We start from the raw sequence: 20112 nt of genomic DNA, 5'->3' as shown, positions 1-20112 counted from the left end.
CCATAAGCCTAGCGCCAATCCTCCCAACAGAGCTTGGGAGCTGATTGGCAGGAAGGTCAGAGGGACACCCCCACTGCCAACGCCTGATTGGTTGGATTGTAAAAATAGGTTCCCAGGCACCAGAATAGAAGCTTTTAGTTTCTAACACCGGGGGGGGGGGATTTGTCTTTCTCTCCCCCTCCCCCCCCCATGGTCTTAGGTGACCCCTGTGAAACGGCCGTTCGACCCCCCAAAGGGGTCCCGGCCCCCAGGTTGAGAGACCACTGTTTTAGAGGGAGGGTCAGCTGGACGCCCATCCTCTCAGATCTCCAGCATCCGTCATAACTTCAAACAGTGGCTAAGTGACCGGTGGCTTAGTGAGGACTGCCCTTAAAATCCTGGCTACTATGACGAAATTAAATTCCAATATGTAATAGTATAAATTAACTAAGGAAACTTAATAGTCTTAATTAACTAAGGAAACGGTTAGAGCAACACACCAGTTATTGAACGGATTTAAAGATTTAAAGAAATGCATTGCCTGGAACCTCCACAAACAAATCTGATTTTTGTTTAATACAATGAGAAAAGATTTAAATAAAAGGTATAAACACATATAATACATATATAGGAGAATTGCTGACAGGCGCCTTGAAGGTCTTTGATGCAAATATAAACGTGTAGAGATGGGATTACAAGGACAATGTACGTACAGACTTCTAGGTGTCTCTGTGTTAGATCATTTGTCCTTCTTTATGTACGTACAGTATTCAGTAAAGATTTTTTTTTTTTTAAAGTCCTGGCTACTATGAATACACTGGGCGTTTAAGGGACCCCAGTCAATGCAGGCGCCTCAAGCTATACGATGCCCAAGGAGAGGCTGCAGGAGAGGAGCAGCTTTGGCCTCTGAACCCACAGAGCTCTGACACTGCGTGACAATTCCAGCTCAAAGGCCCTGGGTGTCTGCTTGACCCACCACTGGGGCTTCCTTCGTACTATCTTCTTGGCCTGATTCAGTTCTCACGGAACTTTTTAAAAGTTTCCTTGAATATCCTTGTGCTCACACTTCCTTAACAAATGTCCCCTGGACATCTGAAAGCCCACTCAACGGGAGTGGAGTCCCTGGAGGCCTGCGACTGGGGGGTTACGGGAAGGTCAGAGAGGGCAGCTGACTGACCGAAGCAAAAGGGACCCAGTTCAAGACTGAGGGAAGGCACCGCGCAAGGATGCTCCCTCCTTGTGTCGCTTCCGAAGGCTGTGACATGGGAACCAAAGAGTCCAGGCAAGGCCCTCTGACTTAGGCCGCCTGGGTGGTGGTCTCTTCCCTACGGCCCCCTGGGGCACAAGGCAGCCCACCCGGAGAGCAGAGCTCCCCCCCAACACCTCCAGGTCAGCTGAGGGCACAAGCAGCGTCCAGGAATAAGGACACGGTGTTTGAAATGAAGGGGAACGTCCCTCGCCCTCCGGGGGTATTTGATGCGCTCAACAGGAGGCCGGGCAAGTTAGTGGCGCAGCGGAGGGGGAAGAACAAAACCAGGTACCTTCTTGTCCGCGTAGGAGCCCGTCTCGTGTAGCACTGCGACCCGGAAGGGCGGCCACCAGGTGTGGAACTCCTTCACCCACTGGTGCATGACGGTGGTGGGGCACACGATCACGGTTGGACCCAGCCCGCTGTACCTGGGGCAGAGAGGGGGCGGAAGGGAAGCCTTGAGAAAGGACCCCTGAATGCCTTGGCCGAGAGGCTGAACCACCGCTGGTGGGACCAGGAGGAAGCCAGCTCACGGCCAGATTCATCGGAGGCAAAAGAGCCTTCTGGTTGTGCTGCCCACCCCCCCGCTTGGCCCCCCCGGCTGCGGAGACTGTCGCTCCCACGGGACCCTCCACCGCGGACACTCAACTGAATGTTCACACTCCAACTAATATACGGTCACCCCTGGCTACTTCTTCACGGTTCATCTTTCACGGATTCACTACTTCAGGGGTTTTCAAAGGGGGCTAAAATCCATTGAAAACCCATGAAATCCTCCCAGAGTCCCCCTGTGCCTCTATTAAAGAAACCGGTGGGACATCCCAGGTAGTTCCAGCTGAGACACATTAGAGAGGAGGGCTGTTTCATGCAAGGGGTGGGGTTCAAAAGGCCAAGCCCTTGTTAAATACATAAAAAAAAATCTTTCCCCTACTTCATGGAAATTCCTTTTTCACGGGTGGTCTTCATCCCCCGCAAAAAACGAGGGACCCCTGTACTGCGCGCCAGCACCACAAACGCAGGGCAGGTGTTTTACAGGTAAACCGCCACGAGGCCTCCAAAACCCTTGCACCGAACTGAGGGGTCCCTTGTGGGCAAACTATGACTCCCGCCAGCCCCCTTGGGGTGGGGGTGGGTGGGGGTGCTGGGCCGTAGGAGCAGATCCAACCCGGAGCCATGGGATTCATGAGGAGTGTTAGGTGCTTAATTTCTCCTGCCCTCCAGCTCCACCGTCTCAGGGGGGGTGGGGGGGAGGGGAGAGTGCCTGGCTCTGTCCCCCAGTAAGGATGAGAGAAATATTGTAATTGAAATATCATCCATAATGGATGGGGCTCCCCCTCCTCCTCCTCTGGGGCATGAAATATGCATGGGGCTGCAGAGACGGGCCGTCTGCTGGCGAAGGAGCACTTGCCTGTAATTTGTGCCGCGGGTCCTGGTGTTGCTGTGGCTCAGGCCGGCCAGGAAGGCAATTACCTGGATGGTCTTGCCGAGGCCCATCTCGTCCCCCAGGATGCCCCCCACCTGCTGGCAGTGCAGCTCCCACAGCCACCGCACACCTGTCTGCTGGTACCTGCGGAGGGGGAGGAGGAGAGAGAGAGAGAGGGCGCGAAGAAGGGGGCCGGGAGGGGGCTCCACTCACGCCCTACCTCCTCCGACCGACCAACTGCCACGTGGATGATGCCGCAGCAGGGCCACCGACCCAAGTTCAAAGGTGGCCCTGCAGTGGTCAGAGCGCAGTCCTGACAGCACCTCCTGCTGCTCACCGGCTGACAGCAGTTTGGCAGTTCGAATCTCACCACCGGCTCAAATGAGGACCGGGATGGTTGGGGGGCTGACTCTCTGGGAACCGCTGAGAGGGGGCTGGAAAGTGGGACGTTGCTATGACAAGGGATGACACAGACTGGGCAGAGTTTTTTGGAGGGGCATCCATATTCTCTCACTCTAGGGGCAGCAAATCTCATTCACAATGTCAGAGCCCTTTGCCCAGTTCCTGCCTGAGAAGGGGCCTAACCATGTGCTAAAAGGTCAAGCAACCATGGACTATGGATAAAACTGAGTCCACACATTTTGCTACTGCAGTCTGCTTGGCTTTGGGGCTAAGCCTTCATCCGGTCTCTGGAGTGTATAAACCATGATTTAGGGCTGAACCCCCTGTGCACTTCCAGACAAGTGTAGATGATCAGCAATCATGGTTAGGAAACCAAGGTTGACCAGGTGTGAAATGGCTCCTTGGAGGGGAGGGGTGAGAAGGGCTGACCCGCGTTGCAAATGAATTAATTAATTAATATCGGCAGGAGCAGGAGGCCCCCACCTGGTAGATAAATAACCAGGGGACGTTAGCGGAAGGGAGGCACTCTGCCAGATGAAAACAAATAAACCCACCACCCAAGCTATCAATTCATCAACTGGCGCTTGGACACAGAGCTTCGTTTCTGACTTAAAATGTGTCGTCGTCCCCCCCCCTCCACTGGGTGACCCCTGGTGTTAAAAGGGCCCCTGGTGGTGCTGACAGTCTCTGCCCTCGGGCTCAACACCCAGAGCCCAGGCCACCCCCTCCCCACCGTCTCCTCCCCCCTCCCTCCCTCTCCCCCCCCAGGCACAGTGGGTGTCACGTAACCTTTCTCACAGCGACCCCCCCCGGAAAGGGAGCCCTTCTCAGCAGCCGTCATCAAGCGCGGGAGGGTGGGGGGCCACAACCATACAGGCTCCTAGCAGAAGTAGCAAAGCAGGCAGCCAGGATAGTGCAGGGGGGGGCACAATTTCTGCCCAAATCCTGTCAGGAACCATTTGAGGGAAGGAGGAGGGCAAGGACTTTGGAGGACCCGTTGGAGGACTGAGTGAGGGTCACTGGGGCAGCCCAGAGGGGGCTCCAAAGGGTCAGCTCACAGGGGCCCCCCTTCCGTTCCACCCACCGATACTCTTCCCAACCTTTCCCTGAAACTATTCGGCCACCAACGCTTTTAAGAACGAGAGCTGGGGGGGCGTCTCGAAATACCTACTTGTAGAGTTTCTTGAAGAGGTGACCTGGAACCCTGAACCCCTCCAGAAACTCCACGTCGCTTCCGTCCGACTCCTCGGCCGTGGTCGGTCGCCCCTTTTGGTCCGTCAGTTGCTGCCTGTGCCACCGCCTGAAATTGGGGGTGAGAATCACCACTTCCTGAGCTGCGCAGAGGAGCCGGTTCCGGAGGCAGCTCATAGGGGAAGACACGGAGCAGCCTGGTTCACGTCGGCCTCATCGCCGTCCGTTCTCAGAGCCCTGCTGCAGGGTTGCTCTGGAGACGGTCAGAAACGTCAGCCAAGCAAATCCACATTTAGACTATCCAGGCCCCCACTAAGCGGCCGAGAGGTCAGCCATGGAGCCCGGCGAAGGAGCACGTTGCCTGGGGATCCGTCCCAGCCCTGGCCTGCCCCTCCTTTAAAGGAAGGGAATGGGAGAGAAACATTCTGTAGGAAACACCCAAGACCCACACACACAAACTGGGCAAAAACACCCTCAGCAGCAGAGAAGGTGGGAGAGGTCTTGGAGTCTTGGTGGACAACACACTCAACATGAGCCAACCATGTGCGGTGGGGGCTGAAAAAGCCAACGCCATCTTGAGCTGAGGAACACAAACAGAGGGATACACACTCCAAGACAAGGGAGGGGCTAATACCACCACTCTACAACACCTGGAGTGCTGCACAAGAGACCGGGGGCCTTGGAGCTCTTGTCCAGGGAGGGGGACTTGAGTCTGCTGTGGCCTTACCATGCGTTCCCCAGAGGTCTGGCGCATAAACACCTAAACGAAGCGACTCTTGGTATGACATTTGGGCATTTTGCACACACACACGTGTCCCTTGAGTCTCCCCAAGAGAGCTGGACACCTTCCACAATGCTGACCAGGGAGGCAACTGCGGCCATCGGGGGCCCCTGGGGTGTTCCGCTCTCCGCACACTTTTTCTGTGCCCGCTGCAGAGGAGCTGCGGCCTGGCCCTTCCGGCCCATCCCTGGCTGGCTGGGGGCTTTTGCCAGGGGGCTGAAGAGGCAGCATCCGCACTCAGGTCCTGGCAGGGCCACGCCAGCCAAAACAAGGGCAGGACCAGAGTGGGGGGGGGGCCTCAACGAAGCCACCGGGTTAAAAACTGTTTCTCTGTGCACATCAACCCACAAAATGTTTAGGTCAGTTACATAATAACTAATAACGTATTATTATTATTATTATTATTATTATTATTATTATTATTATTATTATTATTACCACCACCACTACTATGGATTACACACTTCATAACATCTTAGAAGTTTGAAGCACCAGGATCTCAATTCTGTCTAATTTCTAAAGAACTGTCATTTTTGACTTCATGTTCTTGTTTACAGGATTTAACATTTCTATTATTAGTATTTTTAATGTTTACCTTATCAAAAGAGCGCTTTATTCAGTAATGGTCAACCCTTTCTTAGGGAAAATAACATGGCAATTGCTGCATTTAATTCAGGCAACGTCAAATACTGTAAAATATGTCATAATTGTGTACGGTAGATTTTAAAGTCGAAACGCCCTTTTAGTTTCAACAATTCCCCCTCTCCTAACCAGAGGTCGAAACAGCCCCATGTTTAAACTTGGAACAGCACAATCCGTATAACTGGATGATTTCTTTGGATTCAAAACAATTTATTTGTTGGCCCTTATTGGCTATTACAATCAACTGACTGAGCACTATACAATTATATAAGTCCACAATTTCAGTTAAAATACACAAAAACCCTACATGACAACTCAACCACTTGGTATGCCAGGAATGAAAAAAAATGCGAAACCACAATTAAAAGTAATTAATCATTACTGAAGCCGATTCCTTCCTTCCTTTATCATACTTTCAGTCATCATCTTGAGTGTCTAACTTCCACAGCTGTCTCTTTTCATGTGATGAGACACCTTGTAATAAACAAGGGAAACCATGTTATTCAGTCATATTGCCATAAAAGAATTAAGCAAAATGAACCAGTTGATGTTTCAAAACATAGGCAGGAATCAAGCTGGGCTTATATATGGTTTATGTTTCTAGAAGACAAGGCTTTTTTATTTCAAAGAAGACAAGGGTCCCTTAACGATCGTTATCATTTCGGAAACCGAGAGAACAATTTATTCTTCAGATCTGTTTACGACTTGTGCGAAGTCGGTCTAATTGCTGCTATCAAAATTACACGTCTTAACAAATTAAAGGGAAAAATGACTGAAAATTAGGAATGAAAGCTGCGTTTTGATTCCTACTCAGAGTCTATGTTCCCGGGTTTTACGAAGCTGTTGGCATTTTGGATTAGCCTGTGCTTAAAATGCAACGTTTAAATGCATCTTGAAACGTCGAGATTGTTTCAAAAGAACTTTTAAAAGGAGAGGCTCTTTCATTATTTCCGGCTGGGATACTGGAGAACCTTATTAAACACACAAATTTCCTATACTGCTTAGAAAGACCCCCTCCTTCCACCCGTACGTGTTCTGGGTACCATCTACCCATCTTCTTCCAAAAATGGAAGCGTGCTTAGTGGACTTAACAAACCTATGTGTCCAGCCAGCCAGCCTCTCAATGCCTCTCTTGACCAAGGCCACCCAGCAAAGGGCGTTTCTAGGTCCAGGATGGAGTTACGGTCCCCTGCCTTGGGCAGGAGAGACGGGGTGGGCTGGACTGGAGGACCTCCAAGGTCCCTTCAGCCCTAGGGGTCTATGGTAACGAAAGCACTTGGACTTATAGACCGCTTCACAGTGCTCTTACGGCCCCCTCTAAGCGGTTGACAGAGAGAGCCAGCCTCTTTGCCCCCCACCATCGGGGTCCTCGTTTGACCCACCTGGGAAGGATGGGAGGCCGAGTCCACCTGGAGCCCGTGGGGAGAGTCCATCTGCCAAGTGCTGGCAGCCGGTGGTCAGCAGAAGGAGCTGGCAGGGCTGCACTCTAACCACTGCACCACCAAGCCCCCCCCCCCACACACACTCCATCTATCCCGCCCTCTCGAGTGCCCCCTCCCCTCCTGGCCACAGCTGCAGGCAAATGGCCCTGGCCAGAACTAGTGGGGAGTTCCCCTCCATCCCCCCTCTCCCCCACTGTCTCTCTGGAATCCCCCCTCCTTTAATTGGCCTTGGGCTTCAGAGGTTCCGGGGAGACCCCTCCCCCCACACACAGCTGGCTGTCAAGCTTCACCCTCGTAATATTTTAATGGTGATGAAGAACCGTCTCCCCAGCCCCCTCCCAAAAGCTTCTCTGTGGGAAGAAGATTCATTTTCTTGCTTTCTTTCCTTTTTGTAAGGGGGGGGAACCACCCAGGGGGAGGGGGACGGGGGGAGGAGTCTCTGATATCTGGCGTGGGGGGGGGGGAAGCCAGCCCACCCCGCTCCCATCCACTATAATCAAGAAATAAAGAGGCGACTTCCCTCCCTGGAGCCCTTCCCGTAACGGAGCTCCTCCGGGGAGGGAGGGAGGGGGTAGTACAACAACCTGTCAACGTGGACAGATGCAGGCTGACAGCTGGAACAGCCTGGGTGTGCATTTGTGAAACTTCGGATGTAATGTTTCCCTAGCAATTATAGTTAGCGATAGATAGCTCCAAAATTCATTTAGGATTTTATTGTTAACTTCAGCAACTGCAGGAAACGTATAACTTTACAAAGGATAAATTGCTAGTGTCTTAATGTTATTAAATAAAAAAAATCCACCTTCCTGGAATGGATTTCAAATGTGAATCATATTAAAACTTTCAATCAAAATAAATTACTCTTGATGAAAACACTGAATTAAAAATGATTTAATATTGAGCTAGCTTAATGAAAAAAGCTAACTTTTATAAAAATAACAAATATCTTACATTTAACATACGTATTAATTCCTTGCAGTATCTCTCAAAAAGATTTTGTTTTCTTAAGCCGCAGGTATTTCTTGGCTTCTTCTCAAAAACAGAGATCAGGGTATATTGTTCTTTTGAAAACAAGCATTTTAACTTATTTTGCAATTGGGTTAAATATTCATGGGCAATTTAGAGCGTTTAGTCCAAGATGTGGAAAGACAAGATGGGTTGGTTATTTCTTACTTTAGAAGGAATATTGAAACAAAATTTAAAATATCAAACTTAATCCTTTTATTTTTAAAAAAGAAAAGCCTAGAGCCTAACTTCTCCATTATCTATCAAGCTGGACTTAAATTCCAAAGCTGTAAACTCCAATAACCTTCTAATAACTGGAATTACACAACTGAAATAACCCAAGTCTTCAAAGAAATTTGGAGTCTCTGATCAAATAAAGTCAAGACGGAAAAGCCACACAATACACACAGGGCAGATTTTCTCTACCAAGACAAGAAGGTGCTTTAGTAATATCACATTTGTACCCACCAGGTAACTATTATTAGCCGCTCTGAGTCTTTGGAGAGGGGCGGCATACAAATCTATTTATATTATTATTATTAATTATTATTATTATTATTGTTATTATTACTATTATTATTATTAATTATGCCTTTGCATTTCCCACAGAGGTTGAACTAACGGCCCTTGAGAGAGAGAAGCATCCACTCAGGATACGAGGTCTAACCTGAAACAGGGACTGGAGAGGAAGAATTGCAAGAGACTAACAAGCACACAATCTCTTTTAAGCCCCCCCCCCCCGAGTTCTTTTCTTACTGCCCCCCCCCCTTGTAGGGATTGGAGACGAGAGGACTGCAAGAGAGGAAGCAAGCGCATCGTAGTGGGGAACGCGCCTCAAAAGGAACCCCTAGCTACTATGGTTTATGTATGGTCTGTTAGGTTGTGTGATTGTTTTTCTTTTCATAACAAGGGTTTCAAACTGTTCTTTCAACATTAGATTTTTACATGGCGCATTGTGGTTGTGAGCCACTCTGAGTCTTCGGAGAGGGGCAGCACACAAATCTAATAAATAATAATAATTATTATGATTATTATTATTGTTGTTGTTGTTATTATTATTGTGAACGTGCTGACCACGGCCGTCTACAGCTGAGCTACCAGGGTGCCAGGCCCAGGGTCCCAGCGCTGCCCTTCCACCTGTGTCCACCACTGCGGTTCCTTCCTCTCCAGTGGACGTACGTGCAAATATTAGTCCCCTCATTATGCTAATTACCGGAGGGCTGGGCGGAGCATTCCGTGGGACGGAGGGGGGGGGGGAGGACATCCGAAATAAAATGATGAGCACCCGTGCGCTCTCAGGACACCCCCCCCCCCACCTTAATCCGGCCACCTGGGCCTTTGCGCTGACCTGAGCCTCTGCCTGTAGTGGCCTTCATCGCCATCGTCCTTGCACCTCCTCATCCTCCGCTTCCTGGTGACCTCCCCCTCGTTGCCTCCGTCTTCTTCGGAAGAGCTCGGGAAGAAATCACTGTCCGAGTCGGCGCCTGGCTTCAGGGGGTCTCCCCAGGGCGCGGCATGGTTCTCTGGGTAAACCCCCTCCTCCTCCTCTTCCTCCTCCTTGGGAGGGCTGAGGTCTTCACGGGACCCCCGGGACTCCTGCTGGCCCCTCCTCTCTGGCTCCCTGGCCTGGGGAAGCTGGGCTTTGGCCTGGAGGTGGAGTGCCCCCTCTTTGCTCCTCTCCTCTTTGGTGAGGGGGGCCGGGGGTCTGGGCCGCCCCCCCTTCCGAAGTGGGGTTTTCTTCCTCTCAGACAGGAGCTGCGCCTGGTCGGCCAGAAGCTTCTCGAAACCGGACGTCTCGTTCAGCATTATCCGTCGGGGCTTCCTCTCCCCTCGCGGAGGCATCTTCGTACCGAAGGGGGTCATCTGTCCGGTTCGGATGAGCTCCTCCCACTCGGTCTCCCCCTGGCCGGACAGGAGCATCCTCCCCAGGGACAGAGGGCCCGGAGCTGAGAGAGAGAGAGGGAGAGAGACGCACGCTTGTTTTAAGCACATCGGAAAGGCCGACCCCCGAGTGGTCTTTTCCTAACCACAACCATCGCTGCAAGTAAGAGCTGCCTGTGCAATTTGCCCGTGGTTATAACTAATATTAGAATTAGACCCATCCTCGAATACAGCTCATCCGTCTGGAACCCACACCGCATTTCGGACATAAACACTTTAGAAAACGTCCAGAAATACTTCACAACAAGAGCCCTCCTCCACTCACAACAGAATCCCCTACGCAACTACACTTGCAAACCTCGGTTTAGAAAGCACAGAACTACGTTGCCTTAAACACGACCTAAGCACCGCCCACAAAATCACCTGCTACAACGTCCTTCCTGCCAGCGACTACTTCAGCTTCAGCCACAGCAACACACGAGCACACAACAGATACAAACTCAAAGTAAACCGCTCCAAACTCGACTGCAGGAAATACGACTTTAGTAACCGAGGAGTTGGTACATGGAACTCACTTCTGGACTCTGTAGTGTCATCACCTAATCCCAAAAACTGTTGACCTCTCCCGATTCCTCAGAGAGGTCAGTGAGGGGCGTGCATAAGTGCACCAGCGTGCCTCCTGTCCCCTGTCCTAATGTTTCTCTCTTACTAGCATCATGTATATAAATATAATTATATGTTTTCGTAGATTTTCACGGGTACAGGTATGACGGTCTTGGTATACAGTGATCCCCCGCTCGTTGTGAGGGTTCCGTTCCAGGACCCCCCGCAACGAGCGGGTTTTCGCAAAGTAGCGCTGCGGAAGTAAAAACACCATCTGCGCATGTGCAGATGGTGTTTTTACTTCCGCAGCGCTAGCGAGGAGCCGAAGATTGGGGGCGGCGCGGGTGTTTTAAAACGTCGCCGCCGACATGGGGGGCTCGCTAGCACCCCCCCTAACCCGGGTTGGGGGTTCGGGGGGGTGCTAGCGAGCCCCCCATGTCGGCGGGGACGTTTTAAAACACCCGCGCCGCTTTCCAATGAGTCCCGAAGACAAACGTCAAACTTCCGCATTTGTCTTTGGGACTCATTGGAAAGCGGCGCGGGTGTTTTAAAACGTCCCCGCCAACATGGGGGGCTCGCTAGCACCCCCCCGAACCCCCAACCCGGGTTTGGGGGGGTGCTAGCGAGCCCCCCAGGCCGGCTCCGATCGTTTTAAAACAGGCGCGCCGTTCTCCGCTGACTCCTGGCGAACTTCCCGGGCGAAGGGCGAAGGGCGGGCGAGCGGGTGCTGGGGGGGGCTTCGCCCTCCCGCCAGCAAGAGGGGGAAGACCCAGGGAAGCCGCCCAGCAGCTGATCTGCCCGGCGCCATCTACGCATGCGTGCCCATAGAAAAAAGGCACGCATGCGCAGATGGTGTTTTGACTTCCGGGTTCAAAAATCGCAAATTACCCTGTTCGCAATGGTTGGGGACGCAATAACCGGGGTATTACTGTATTCGGGTTTCTTTCCTACACAGGAAGAAACCCGAATATACCAAGACCGTCATATAATTATATCTTTGTATACCATCAACACGTACCTGACAAAACAAATACATAAATAAATAGTTAGGGAAATGTTCTAGGTAAAAATGTAAAAGCAGAGCAAGAACTATTCTCCACCATCCGAGGAAACGAGGTTGTGGAATGACTCCAATGATTTAGATTTAACTGGACTTGTATGCTGCCCCTCTCCGAGGACTCAACGACTGAAGAAATGATCTTGGGGAAAAGTTTAAAGGAGCAGCTAGTCCACCCTGAGCAAGTGCCCCCCGTCCTTTCCTGGCTCTGCTCAATGAGGCCTCAGCCTGGACACTCCCTGCCCTCCGCCAGAGGCCTCCAGGGCCCTAAGGGGGAACCGCAGGATTCCGCCTTTTCCAGGCAAATCGTTCATGCCAACAGCCCCCCTGCTGCTCAAACCTCCCGTTCTCTCTTATTAACCGTTAAAAAGGCGAAGTCGCATTTTCTCTGGCGTAGAGTCTCGGGCGGGTGTTCAGCGTTTCAATATGCACAGATAACGACCAATACTCCAAAGAGAGCTGGCTCCATTAAGACAATGCTGTTCTACTCCGCGTAATTCTAACTGCTGACAGATAATATTGCAATGAAAAATAGGTTTCAATCATGCTCTTTGTCAGCTTAAGCCTTTTCTGCAGCTCCGCTCATTTGATTAACACTTGCAATTGATTAAGACCAATGTTCCCATCCCGAGGGGCCCAGCCTCCCCCTCCTCAGCTGTCTGGGGGTTTCCTTTCATTTGCAGAAAATTCCCACGCGGCTGCTCAGGGACCTCATTCTGCAGGTGTGCAAAATTAAAGCAGTGAGGCATCCTCCCAAGAACCATCCGCTGAAACGCGCTGGCAGCCTCTCCCTTTCCACTCCACTGCCGAAATCCCATGGGAAGCAGACAGATACCAGAAGGGTCTGCACGCTCAGCCCTGGGTCCCTTCGCTCCGTCTTCTCCGACCGCGGCAGCAGCAGCAGCCACGCCAACAGGCCCTTCCGGAGCATTCTGGAGGTGCTTCTGCTTCGTTTTCATTTTTTTAAACTCGTGCTCCTGAAATGATTAAAAATAATAATAATAATAATAAGAGCTGAGTGGGGAAAGCTTCTTTCTATACACGGCACGTCTGCTGAGGTTTTGTACTTCAGCAATGGAAAATACAGTGGCACCTCTACTCACGAGCTTCATTCGTTTTCCTGGTTCTTAAGCAGAAAAGTTTGTAAGAAGCAGCCATTTTTCCCATAGGGATCAATGTAAAAGCAAATAATGCCTGTGATTGGGGAAACCACAGGGAGGGTGGAGGCCCTGTTTCCTCCCAGGAGATTCCGAGAGAGGCCCCAAGGAGGCTTCTCCCTGCCTTTTCTGGTTACAGTTTCGGAGGCTGGGGTTTGTAAGTGGAAAATGGTTCTTGAGAAGAGGCAAAAAAAATCTTGAACACCCAGTTCTTATCTAGAAAAGTTCGTAAGTAGAGGCGTTCTTAGGTAGTAGAGGTACCACTGTATACAGTAACATTACTGGGCCCTGTGTCCCTGGCCCAACAGGGAGGTTTAAGACAAGGGCTTAGTTAGTTAACATCAAAGCCAGGGAATAGCTGGTTTTGTGAGGTTTTCAGAGGTAGCAACAATCTGCAACCATTATGTACTAGGCACTAGGTACACAAAATTGAAGCTTCAAATGAATTTAAACGAGTATTAAACAGGGATCCTTCCAACAGCAAAAACAAAGAAAACAAAGGTTACGCTGCACAAGTAATAACCGTCCGTTACTTGGTTGCCGTTTTGTTCTTCTGCAGAACCCCGTTTCCTACAGAGATTCTCATTAGCAGCAGTCTGAGGTCTAACTCGCTCCATATGGTTTGCAGCAGATGGTTCTGGAGAGGAGGTGCATGGCCTGAAAACGAAATTCAACTACATTAAAATAATTGGATTAAACAGTGGGTCATAAATATATTAATAGGAAATACAAACATCCCTTTATTTCTGTGAAGCCACAGTCTGCCTTAGGGTGTTTGATATAATTGAGCTCCAGCCAGTGAGACCAGACGGCGATCTGCAAACCTCAGTTCCCAAAATATTGGCTATCATAGAAACATAGAAACATAGAAACTGACGGCAGAAAAAGACCTCATGGTCCATCTAGTCTGCCCTTATACTATTTCCTGTATTTTATCTTAGAACCTGAATTCAATTTATCTATCAACCTGAATTCAACGCAATCTATCCGAATCAGCAATTCCACCTTCGTATTTTCACAATGCTAACTGGACCTATTGTGTGGCATTTGATGCTTTTGAAATCATTATTTTCTGTAGGGTGGAAAAAGGCCTTCCATTCCGTGGCTGAAATGAAAAGTCACCAGGGCCAGTTAGCAGCAGAGATTCAGAAGAAATTATGTGATGACGATGCAGAAACTTTGTTCTCCAACGCAGCTCCTTTATTTTAAGCCTGTCGCCCCACTCTGAACTTCCGGGGAAGGCAATGAAGACTTCGTTTCACTTACCCCCCTCCTTCCGATTCATCTCGGCCTCCTGTTTCAGTAGCATCGCAGACTAGGGGCCCTCCAGCGTCCTCCCCGACCGCCTGGTCTATCTGCTGCAGGACTCCATGCTCCAAGACCTCTTGGTCGTAGACCTCGACTCCCAGCAGGCCCCTGAGCTCCAGCGCCTGGTCCTCAGGGGCCACCGACCGAATCTGCTGCCGGTCGATGAGCAGCGTGGGCCCCTTCCGGAGGGTCCCCGGAAAAGCCGCCTCCGCCGATGGTGCTCTGTCCTCCAAGGCATTCTCCTCCCCTGCATGGTCCCCTGCGTGGCCTTCACGGGGCGTGCAATCACCCCCTGGCTTGTTCTCTTCGTCTGCTTGGCCGTTACTTGCATGGCTGCGGCTGACATCAAATTCCTGGGCGTGGAGGCTTCCTTCTGGCTGGAGCTTCTGGGCAGGCATCCTCTCTTCAAACACAAAAGGAAAAAGACATTTTGGATGCTGAACTTTAGGGTTTTGCCTTTCAAGCAGCTCTGATTTTGAATTTCCATGGAAGAAGCCAAAAATCAGATGAGACACTTTACGCTCTTCAAAACCTCTAATCTCATCTCAAGTTATATTCAACAGCCACTACAGCATCATATGAAAATATGAGAATCTGCTTATGTTGTTACCAATATAAGGTATGTAGGCCAAACGGCCAAAGTTTTAATGTGGGAAACAAGCTCGCCTTATTTGTTATTATCTACATTTTGCCTCCAAAGAATGTATACACAGAAAGGATAATCTAGAGATTATTAAAGACTGATCTTTCAAAAAGAAAGAAAGAAAGAAAGAAAAAATATCACCCTGCAAAGTGAGCATTTATTTAGGAACCTGTCCACAATACAATAAAACATCCCCCCACTCTCCTTCCTGCAATGCTACAGAGGAGCCCTTTGGTCCTTTCGCCAGCCGCCCTTAAAATACCTGGGCTGCAAAACCAGGTGATTTTTGCCCTGCAGGAGAGGCTCTGCCTCCTTGGGCAAGTCTGCACAGGTCCCTTGGCGGCAAGGTGGCACCAGGAGCCTCCCTGGGTTTCTCCTGTTAGCAACTGCATTTAGACTTATCTACTGCTTCCTAGTGCTTTTCCAGCCCCCGCTAAGCGGTTTATAGTATCATCACATTGCCCCCAACAATCTGGGACCTCATTTGACTCACTTTGGAAAGGCCGAAGGCTGAGACAACCTGGAGGCCGTGGTGAGATTTGAACTGCTGAGCTACTGCCAGCAGTTAGCTGAAGGAGCCCGCCAGGGCTGCACGATAAATAGATAGATAGGTAGACAGACAGACAGACAGACGGATAAAAGATAGATAGGCAGACAGATAGATAGATGGATGGATAAAAGACAGAGACAGATAGACAGACAGACTGGTAGATGCATGCAGTGATAGATCAGACTTATATTTAGACTTATATACCACTTCCCAGGACTTTCCCACCCTCTCTAAATGGTTTACAGAGAATCAGCCTCTCACCCCCAACCGTCCGGCTCCTCCTTTGACCCACCTGGGAAGGACGGAAGTGGTGAGATTTGAACCGCAGGACTAGGGGCAGCAGTCAGCTGAAGGCGCCTTCCTCTTCCTCCTCTTATAAAGTAGAACCCCCCCCCCGTTCTTTAAAAACCGCCCTTCCCTCTGAGGCGCACAGGCGCCAGAGCTTTTATAATATGTATTAGAACGCGATTTAAATAAGTTTAAATACCCGTAATAGATTTAAATACTATTTAAGTAATAATTTATTTAGATCCCTTCAACCTTATTCCCATGGCAGGCCCCGCACAACACCAGCCCTGCCAGGTGGGCCGCCCGCCCCCTCCCGCCTCCCCTCAGCCGCCCCTCGGGCCCCGGAGCGGGAGGCGAGCCGAAGACCCAGGCGGCCGGGAAAGGCCCGGGACGGGCGGAGGGGATTCTGGAGGAGGGCTCTTCCACCGGCCGCTCCGCTCGGAAGGAGGCCGCGGGAGGAGGAGGAGGAGGAACAAGAGAGGCCGCCAGCAGCCCCCTCAGCCACCCCGGGCCTGCTTTCAACCGGCCACGGCTCCCCGGCAGCCCTCTGCGCATGCGCCCACGGCTCCCCGATTTCCGGCGCTCCGCCCATGGAAAGCCCAGGGCGCCTGCGCCAAGGCCGCCGCCTTCCGGTCTGCGGGTGGGCTATGAGTTGGGACTGGGCGGCTCTCAGAAGGGCGGCCTTGAAGGATGCTGGGAGTTGAAGTCCACCTGTTGTCAAGGTGGAGGAACATCACCGGCAACATTAGAGGTACTGTAGGTTTTTAGCTTTTTATCCCGGCTTCATTATTTTTATTATTATATTATTTTTATTTTATTATGATACTATAATTATTAATTATTATAATTGTAATTATTATTATTTAATTATTATTTAATTATTGATTTAATTCGACTTCTAGGCCACCCAATTATTATTATTATTATTATTATTATTATTATTATTATTATTTATTAGATTTGTATGCCGCCCCTTTCCGTGGACTCGGGGCAGCTCACAACACAATAAAACAATTTATAACAAATCTAATAATATACAATTTAAAATTTAAAATAGTTAAAAAAAACCATTTTTAAGCAGAGATACCTACAAACATACCATACATAAATTGTATATGCCCGGGGAAGATATCTCAATTCCCCCATGCCTGACGACAAAGGTGGGTTTTGAGGAGTTTACGAAAGGCAAGGAGGGTAGGGGCATTTCTAATCTCTGGGGGGAGCTGGTTCCAGAGAGTTGGGGCCGCCACAGAGAAGGCTCTTCCCCTGGGGCCCGCCAACCGACATTGTTTAGTCCTTCAATCCTGAAGGACTCAGGGCTGCTCACAATAACAATATGAATTCAAAAACCATAAAAAGAAGTTAAATATACATATCAAACCCTCATTAAAAACCCATGATTAAACCATCAGGACAACATGCATGCAGGCCATCCAAGCGGTCACAGTTGTTAATTCCTGGCCCCCCAGGCCTGCTGACAAAGCATGTTTTTATTATTATATTAATTTCTATTATTATATTAATTTTATATTGTTATTATATAATTATTAATTATTATCATAATTATTTTGATTATATTATTTTCATTATTATAAATAAGATAACATGGACGACTCTTATTGACACGAATGGACAGAGTGACACAAAACAGCACGGACCAGCCCATCAATCAATCAATAAAGGTGGGGATGTCAATAAAGGAGGGAAGCCGCCTGGGTCTTTGGGGTGCCTGGGAAGGTCCACCCTAGGGAAGGAGCTGCTGGGGGTGGGGGTCAAGGGGGGGTAATCAATGCAGGGGGGTGGGTAGTGGAAATGCTGGGCAAAGAAGCCCCCGCTCGCAGTGGGGCAAGGAAAGCAGTGGGCCATCCTGTCCGAAGGGAAGAAGAACTGGACAACGGACCAAGCAGGTCATTCCTGGCTCCTGGCTTTCAAGGAAGGATGGGACGAAGGAAGGGTGGGTGGGTGGGTGGGTGGGTGGGTGGGTGGATTGGCCTTCACCATTTGCTCACCCCCACGTATTGGATGGGGGGTCAGATGCAATTTTAGGAAATTGCACACACTTGGAAATTGCCAAGGACTTAAAACAAGATAAACATTTCTCCTGCTATGGAAGGTGGGGTCACTCCAAAAACACTGACCAGCAGAAACAAATAATACAAGTTGTCGGGCAATGAGATGACTCAAAACTAAGGTTGTAAAGGTTGTACGTGCAGAAATAAGGGCGTGAGGCTCAGACCCTTGTCCAGTGGATTTATGTCTGGATTTATGTGATCAGCATCATGTCACGATGAGCTGTCATATCAGCTATGATTTTGGAAAACACCAGACAAAATTTAGAAATGGCTCAAACTAAGACTTTCGTGGGTTAGACATAGACACAATTTCCAACTCTATAATAATTTTAATGCAGAAGAAAATTAACTTAAAATGGATGTGATATATTATCTGCAGTGTGGCCAATATGGAACAGAGAGTTACCCACGTCTGGTGCCTGGCGTTTCCAAGCTATTTTTGCCACAAGTCTAAAACTGTTCCAGAAAAGCGGCAAAGCTCTATTTAAGGTAGCCGGAAGAAACTATTGGACGGCCAATGCGGTGAGCGGAGATTTCTGCCGCTCAGTGTTCCCTCCGGCCACAGCCTCTCCGTGCCCTGGGCTCTCAATGCCCCTGAGTCCATGGTCAGCTCCAGAGACTCAATAGCTCTTCACCTACTTTCTGGCTACTTTCTCAGTCCACAAGTGGCCAGCGTTCTGCTACCAGATTGGGATGGTCTGGCTGGAGCCTATGGGGGAAGCTGAAGGCCGTGGTGGAGGGTCTTCAGGAGAGGAGAGGCTTGGCAGGTACAAGAGAAGGCCAAGTTTCAACGGGGGGGACCATTATTGCACTGCCAATTAACACAGCAGCCCTAGACAACGTGGCTTGGGGTCAGGGGATGCTTGGGGCAGCCTAACATGGCCAGTGAGTGCGGAGTGAACCTCAGTCCAAGAAACTTTAATCAGCCGCCTTCTCAGTGAAGGATTTTACATCACATTCGTGGCTATGTTGGGGGAAGAGAGGAAATGCTCCTTGTTGGGGTGGGGTGGCCAAAGAGGGCAGCTTTGTTGGGCTGGGGGAGGAAGTGAAGGCACTGCCTTGAAGGGATGCCCTCTAAGAACGGTCAGCAGGGCCTGCTCATGGGAGGAATGGAAGAGAAGAGAAGAGAATTCTTTCTTGGCCAAGTGGGATTGGACACACAAGGGATTTGTCTTTGGTGCAGATGCTCTCAGTGGGCATAAAAGAAAAGAGACATTGGTCAAGAATCAGGAGGGGCAACACTTAAGGATGGTCATAGGGGTCAAATAAGCCATCAGGAAACAATATCGATATAAATTGTAAGGACACAGGCAACAAGTGACAGTCATGCAGTCACAAGTGGGAGGAAAGGGGTGATAGGAAGGATGAGAGAAAACTCGTAGTAGTAGCAGTGCAGACTCAGCAAATAGTTTGACAGTGTTGAGAGAAGGATTGTGTAGCAGAGTGGTGACGTTCAGGGAAAAACTGTCCTTGTGTCTAGTTGTCCTCGTTTGTGGTGCTCCATAGTGTCGTTTTGACGGTAGGAGTTGAAACAGTTTGTGTCCTGGATGCGAGGGGTCTGTAGACATTTTCACAGGGGGGAGAAGGGGTCACCCCTGTCCATTGTTTTAGGACTGGACAGAAGAGGTGGACCAGCACAGCCTTGTTTTTATCCCAGGGGCTGAGCAGAATGGAAGCAGGCTTTTGCCTTCACCCCTCTGACTTTTGCATTCGGTGTGGTAGGAAACACTTCTGTAGGGAGAGGCCGGGCCTAGGTTGCTTTCCTGAAACAGTTAAAGGAAATTTGCAGGGGGGGGGGTGTGGTGGGGGCTGCTGGCAGGATTTCTGAGCCCTGCAGATCTCTGCATCATTACAGTCGATTTTTGCTCTGAGAAAGGAAGATTTCTCCAGGTGCTTTTTAAGACTTCCTGATTTGTGCTGGCAAGTTGTTAATCAGTCTGTGGCAGCATAAATAAAATTAAGGAGTTTAATTAAAACTAATGAACGAGCGAACAGAGAATAGGTAGCACGTTTCACTGTCAGAATCCTGATGTTCTCCATAATTAAAGTGTCAAAGATGGCTCGGAAATGTCAGAAATAGCGAAGAAAGAAAAGTTTTGGAAAACAGACCTGCCATTTCAGAACCGCTTGAGAGTTTACGTGAGTTCGCCCGGCAAATGTAAAACCCCATGGAGGCTTTTCTAGACAAGCTTCGTTCCTCCAGATGTCTTCTGCTGCAATTCTTCTGTTCTTCTTTGTCTATTAATTTCCACCTGGAGATGCTTCTTTGGGGCCACACTAATGCATTACTGCTACCTGCGTATGACAGAGCTCCTAGGATTTAGGACAATGACACGGATGCTCCAAGCGTCACTGGGGGAGATGGTGCAGCCCACGGATGGACCATCGCAGAGCAGGGCGGACGGTGGTCGCGACTGAGGTTCTGCTACCGATGCAGCT

The 20112-nt window shown here is 49.8% G+C and overlaps 1 protein-coding gene across 1 annotated transcript in view; it reads right to left on the bottom strand.

The window, feature by feature from the left end:
* Positions 1–16172, bottom strand: part of ERCC6 (ERCC excision repair 6, chromatin remodeling factor) — a 30586-nt gene extending 14414 nt beyond the window's left edge. The window contains 8 exon segments of the mRNA XM_070751470.1: positions 1521–1656; positions 2637–2795; positions 4225–4353; positions 9463–10060; positions 12491–12632; positions 13346–13469; positions 14079–14523; positions 15606–16172. Coding sequence (XP_070607571.1) covers positions 1521–1656; positions 2637–2795; positions 4225–4353; positions 9463–10060; positions 12491–12632; positions 13346–13469; positions 14079–14518 — 1728 coding nt within the window. The 5' untranslated portion in view covers positions 14519–14523; positions 15606–16172.
* Between the last annotated feature and the right edge of the window lie 3940 nt (positions 16173–20112).

This window comes from Erythrolamprus reginae, chromosome 4 (genome assembly GCF_031021105.1).
Source record: "Erythrolamprus reginae isolate rEryReg1 chromosome 4, rEryReg1.hap1, whole genome shotgun sequence".
In the NCBI taxonomy this organism is placed as follows: domain Eukaryota; kingdom Metazoa; phylum Chordata; class Lepidosauria; order Squamata; family Dipsadidae; genus Erythrolamprus; species Erythrolamprus reginae.
The sequence above is the reverse complement of the archived record's forward strand: the minus strand, read 5'-3'. Positions and strand labels throughout refer to the sequence as shown.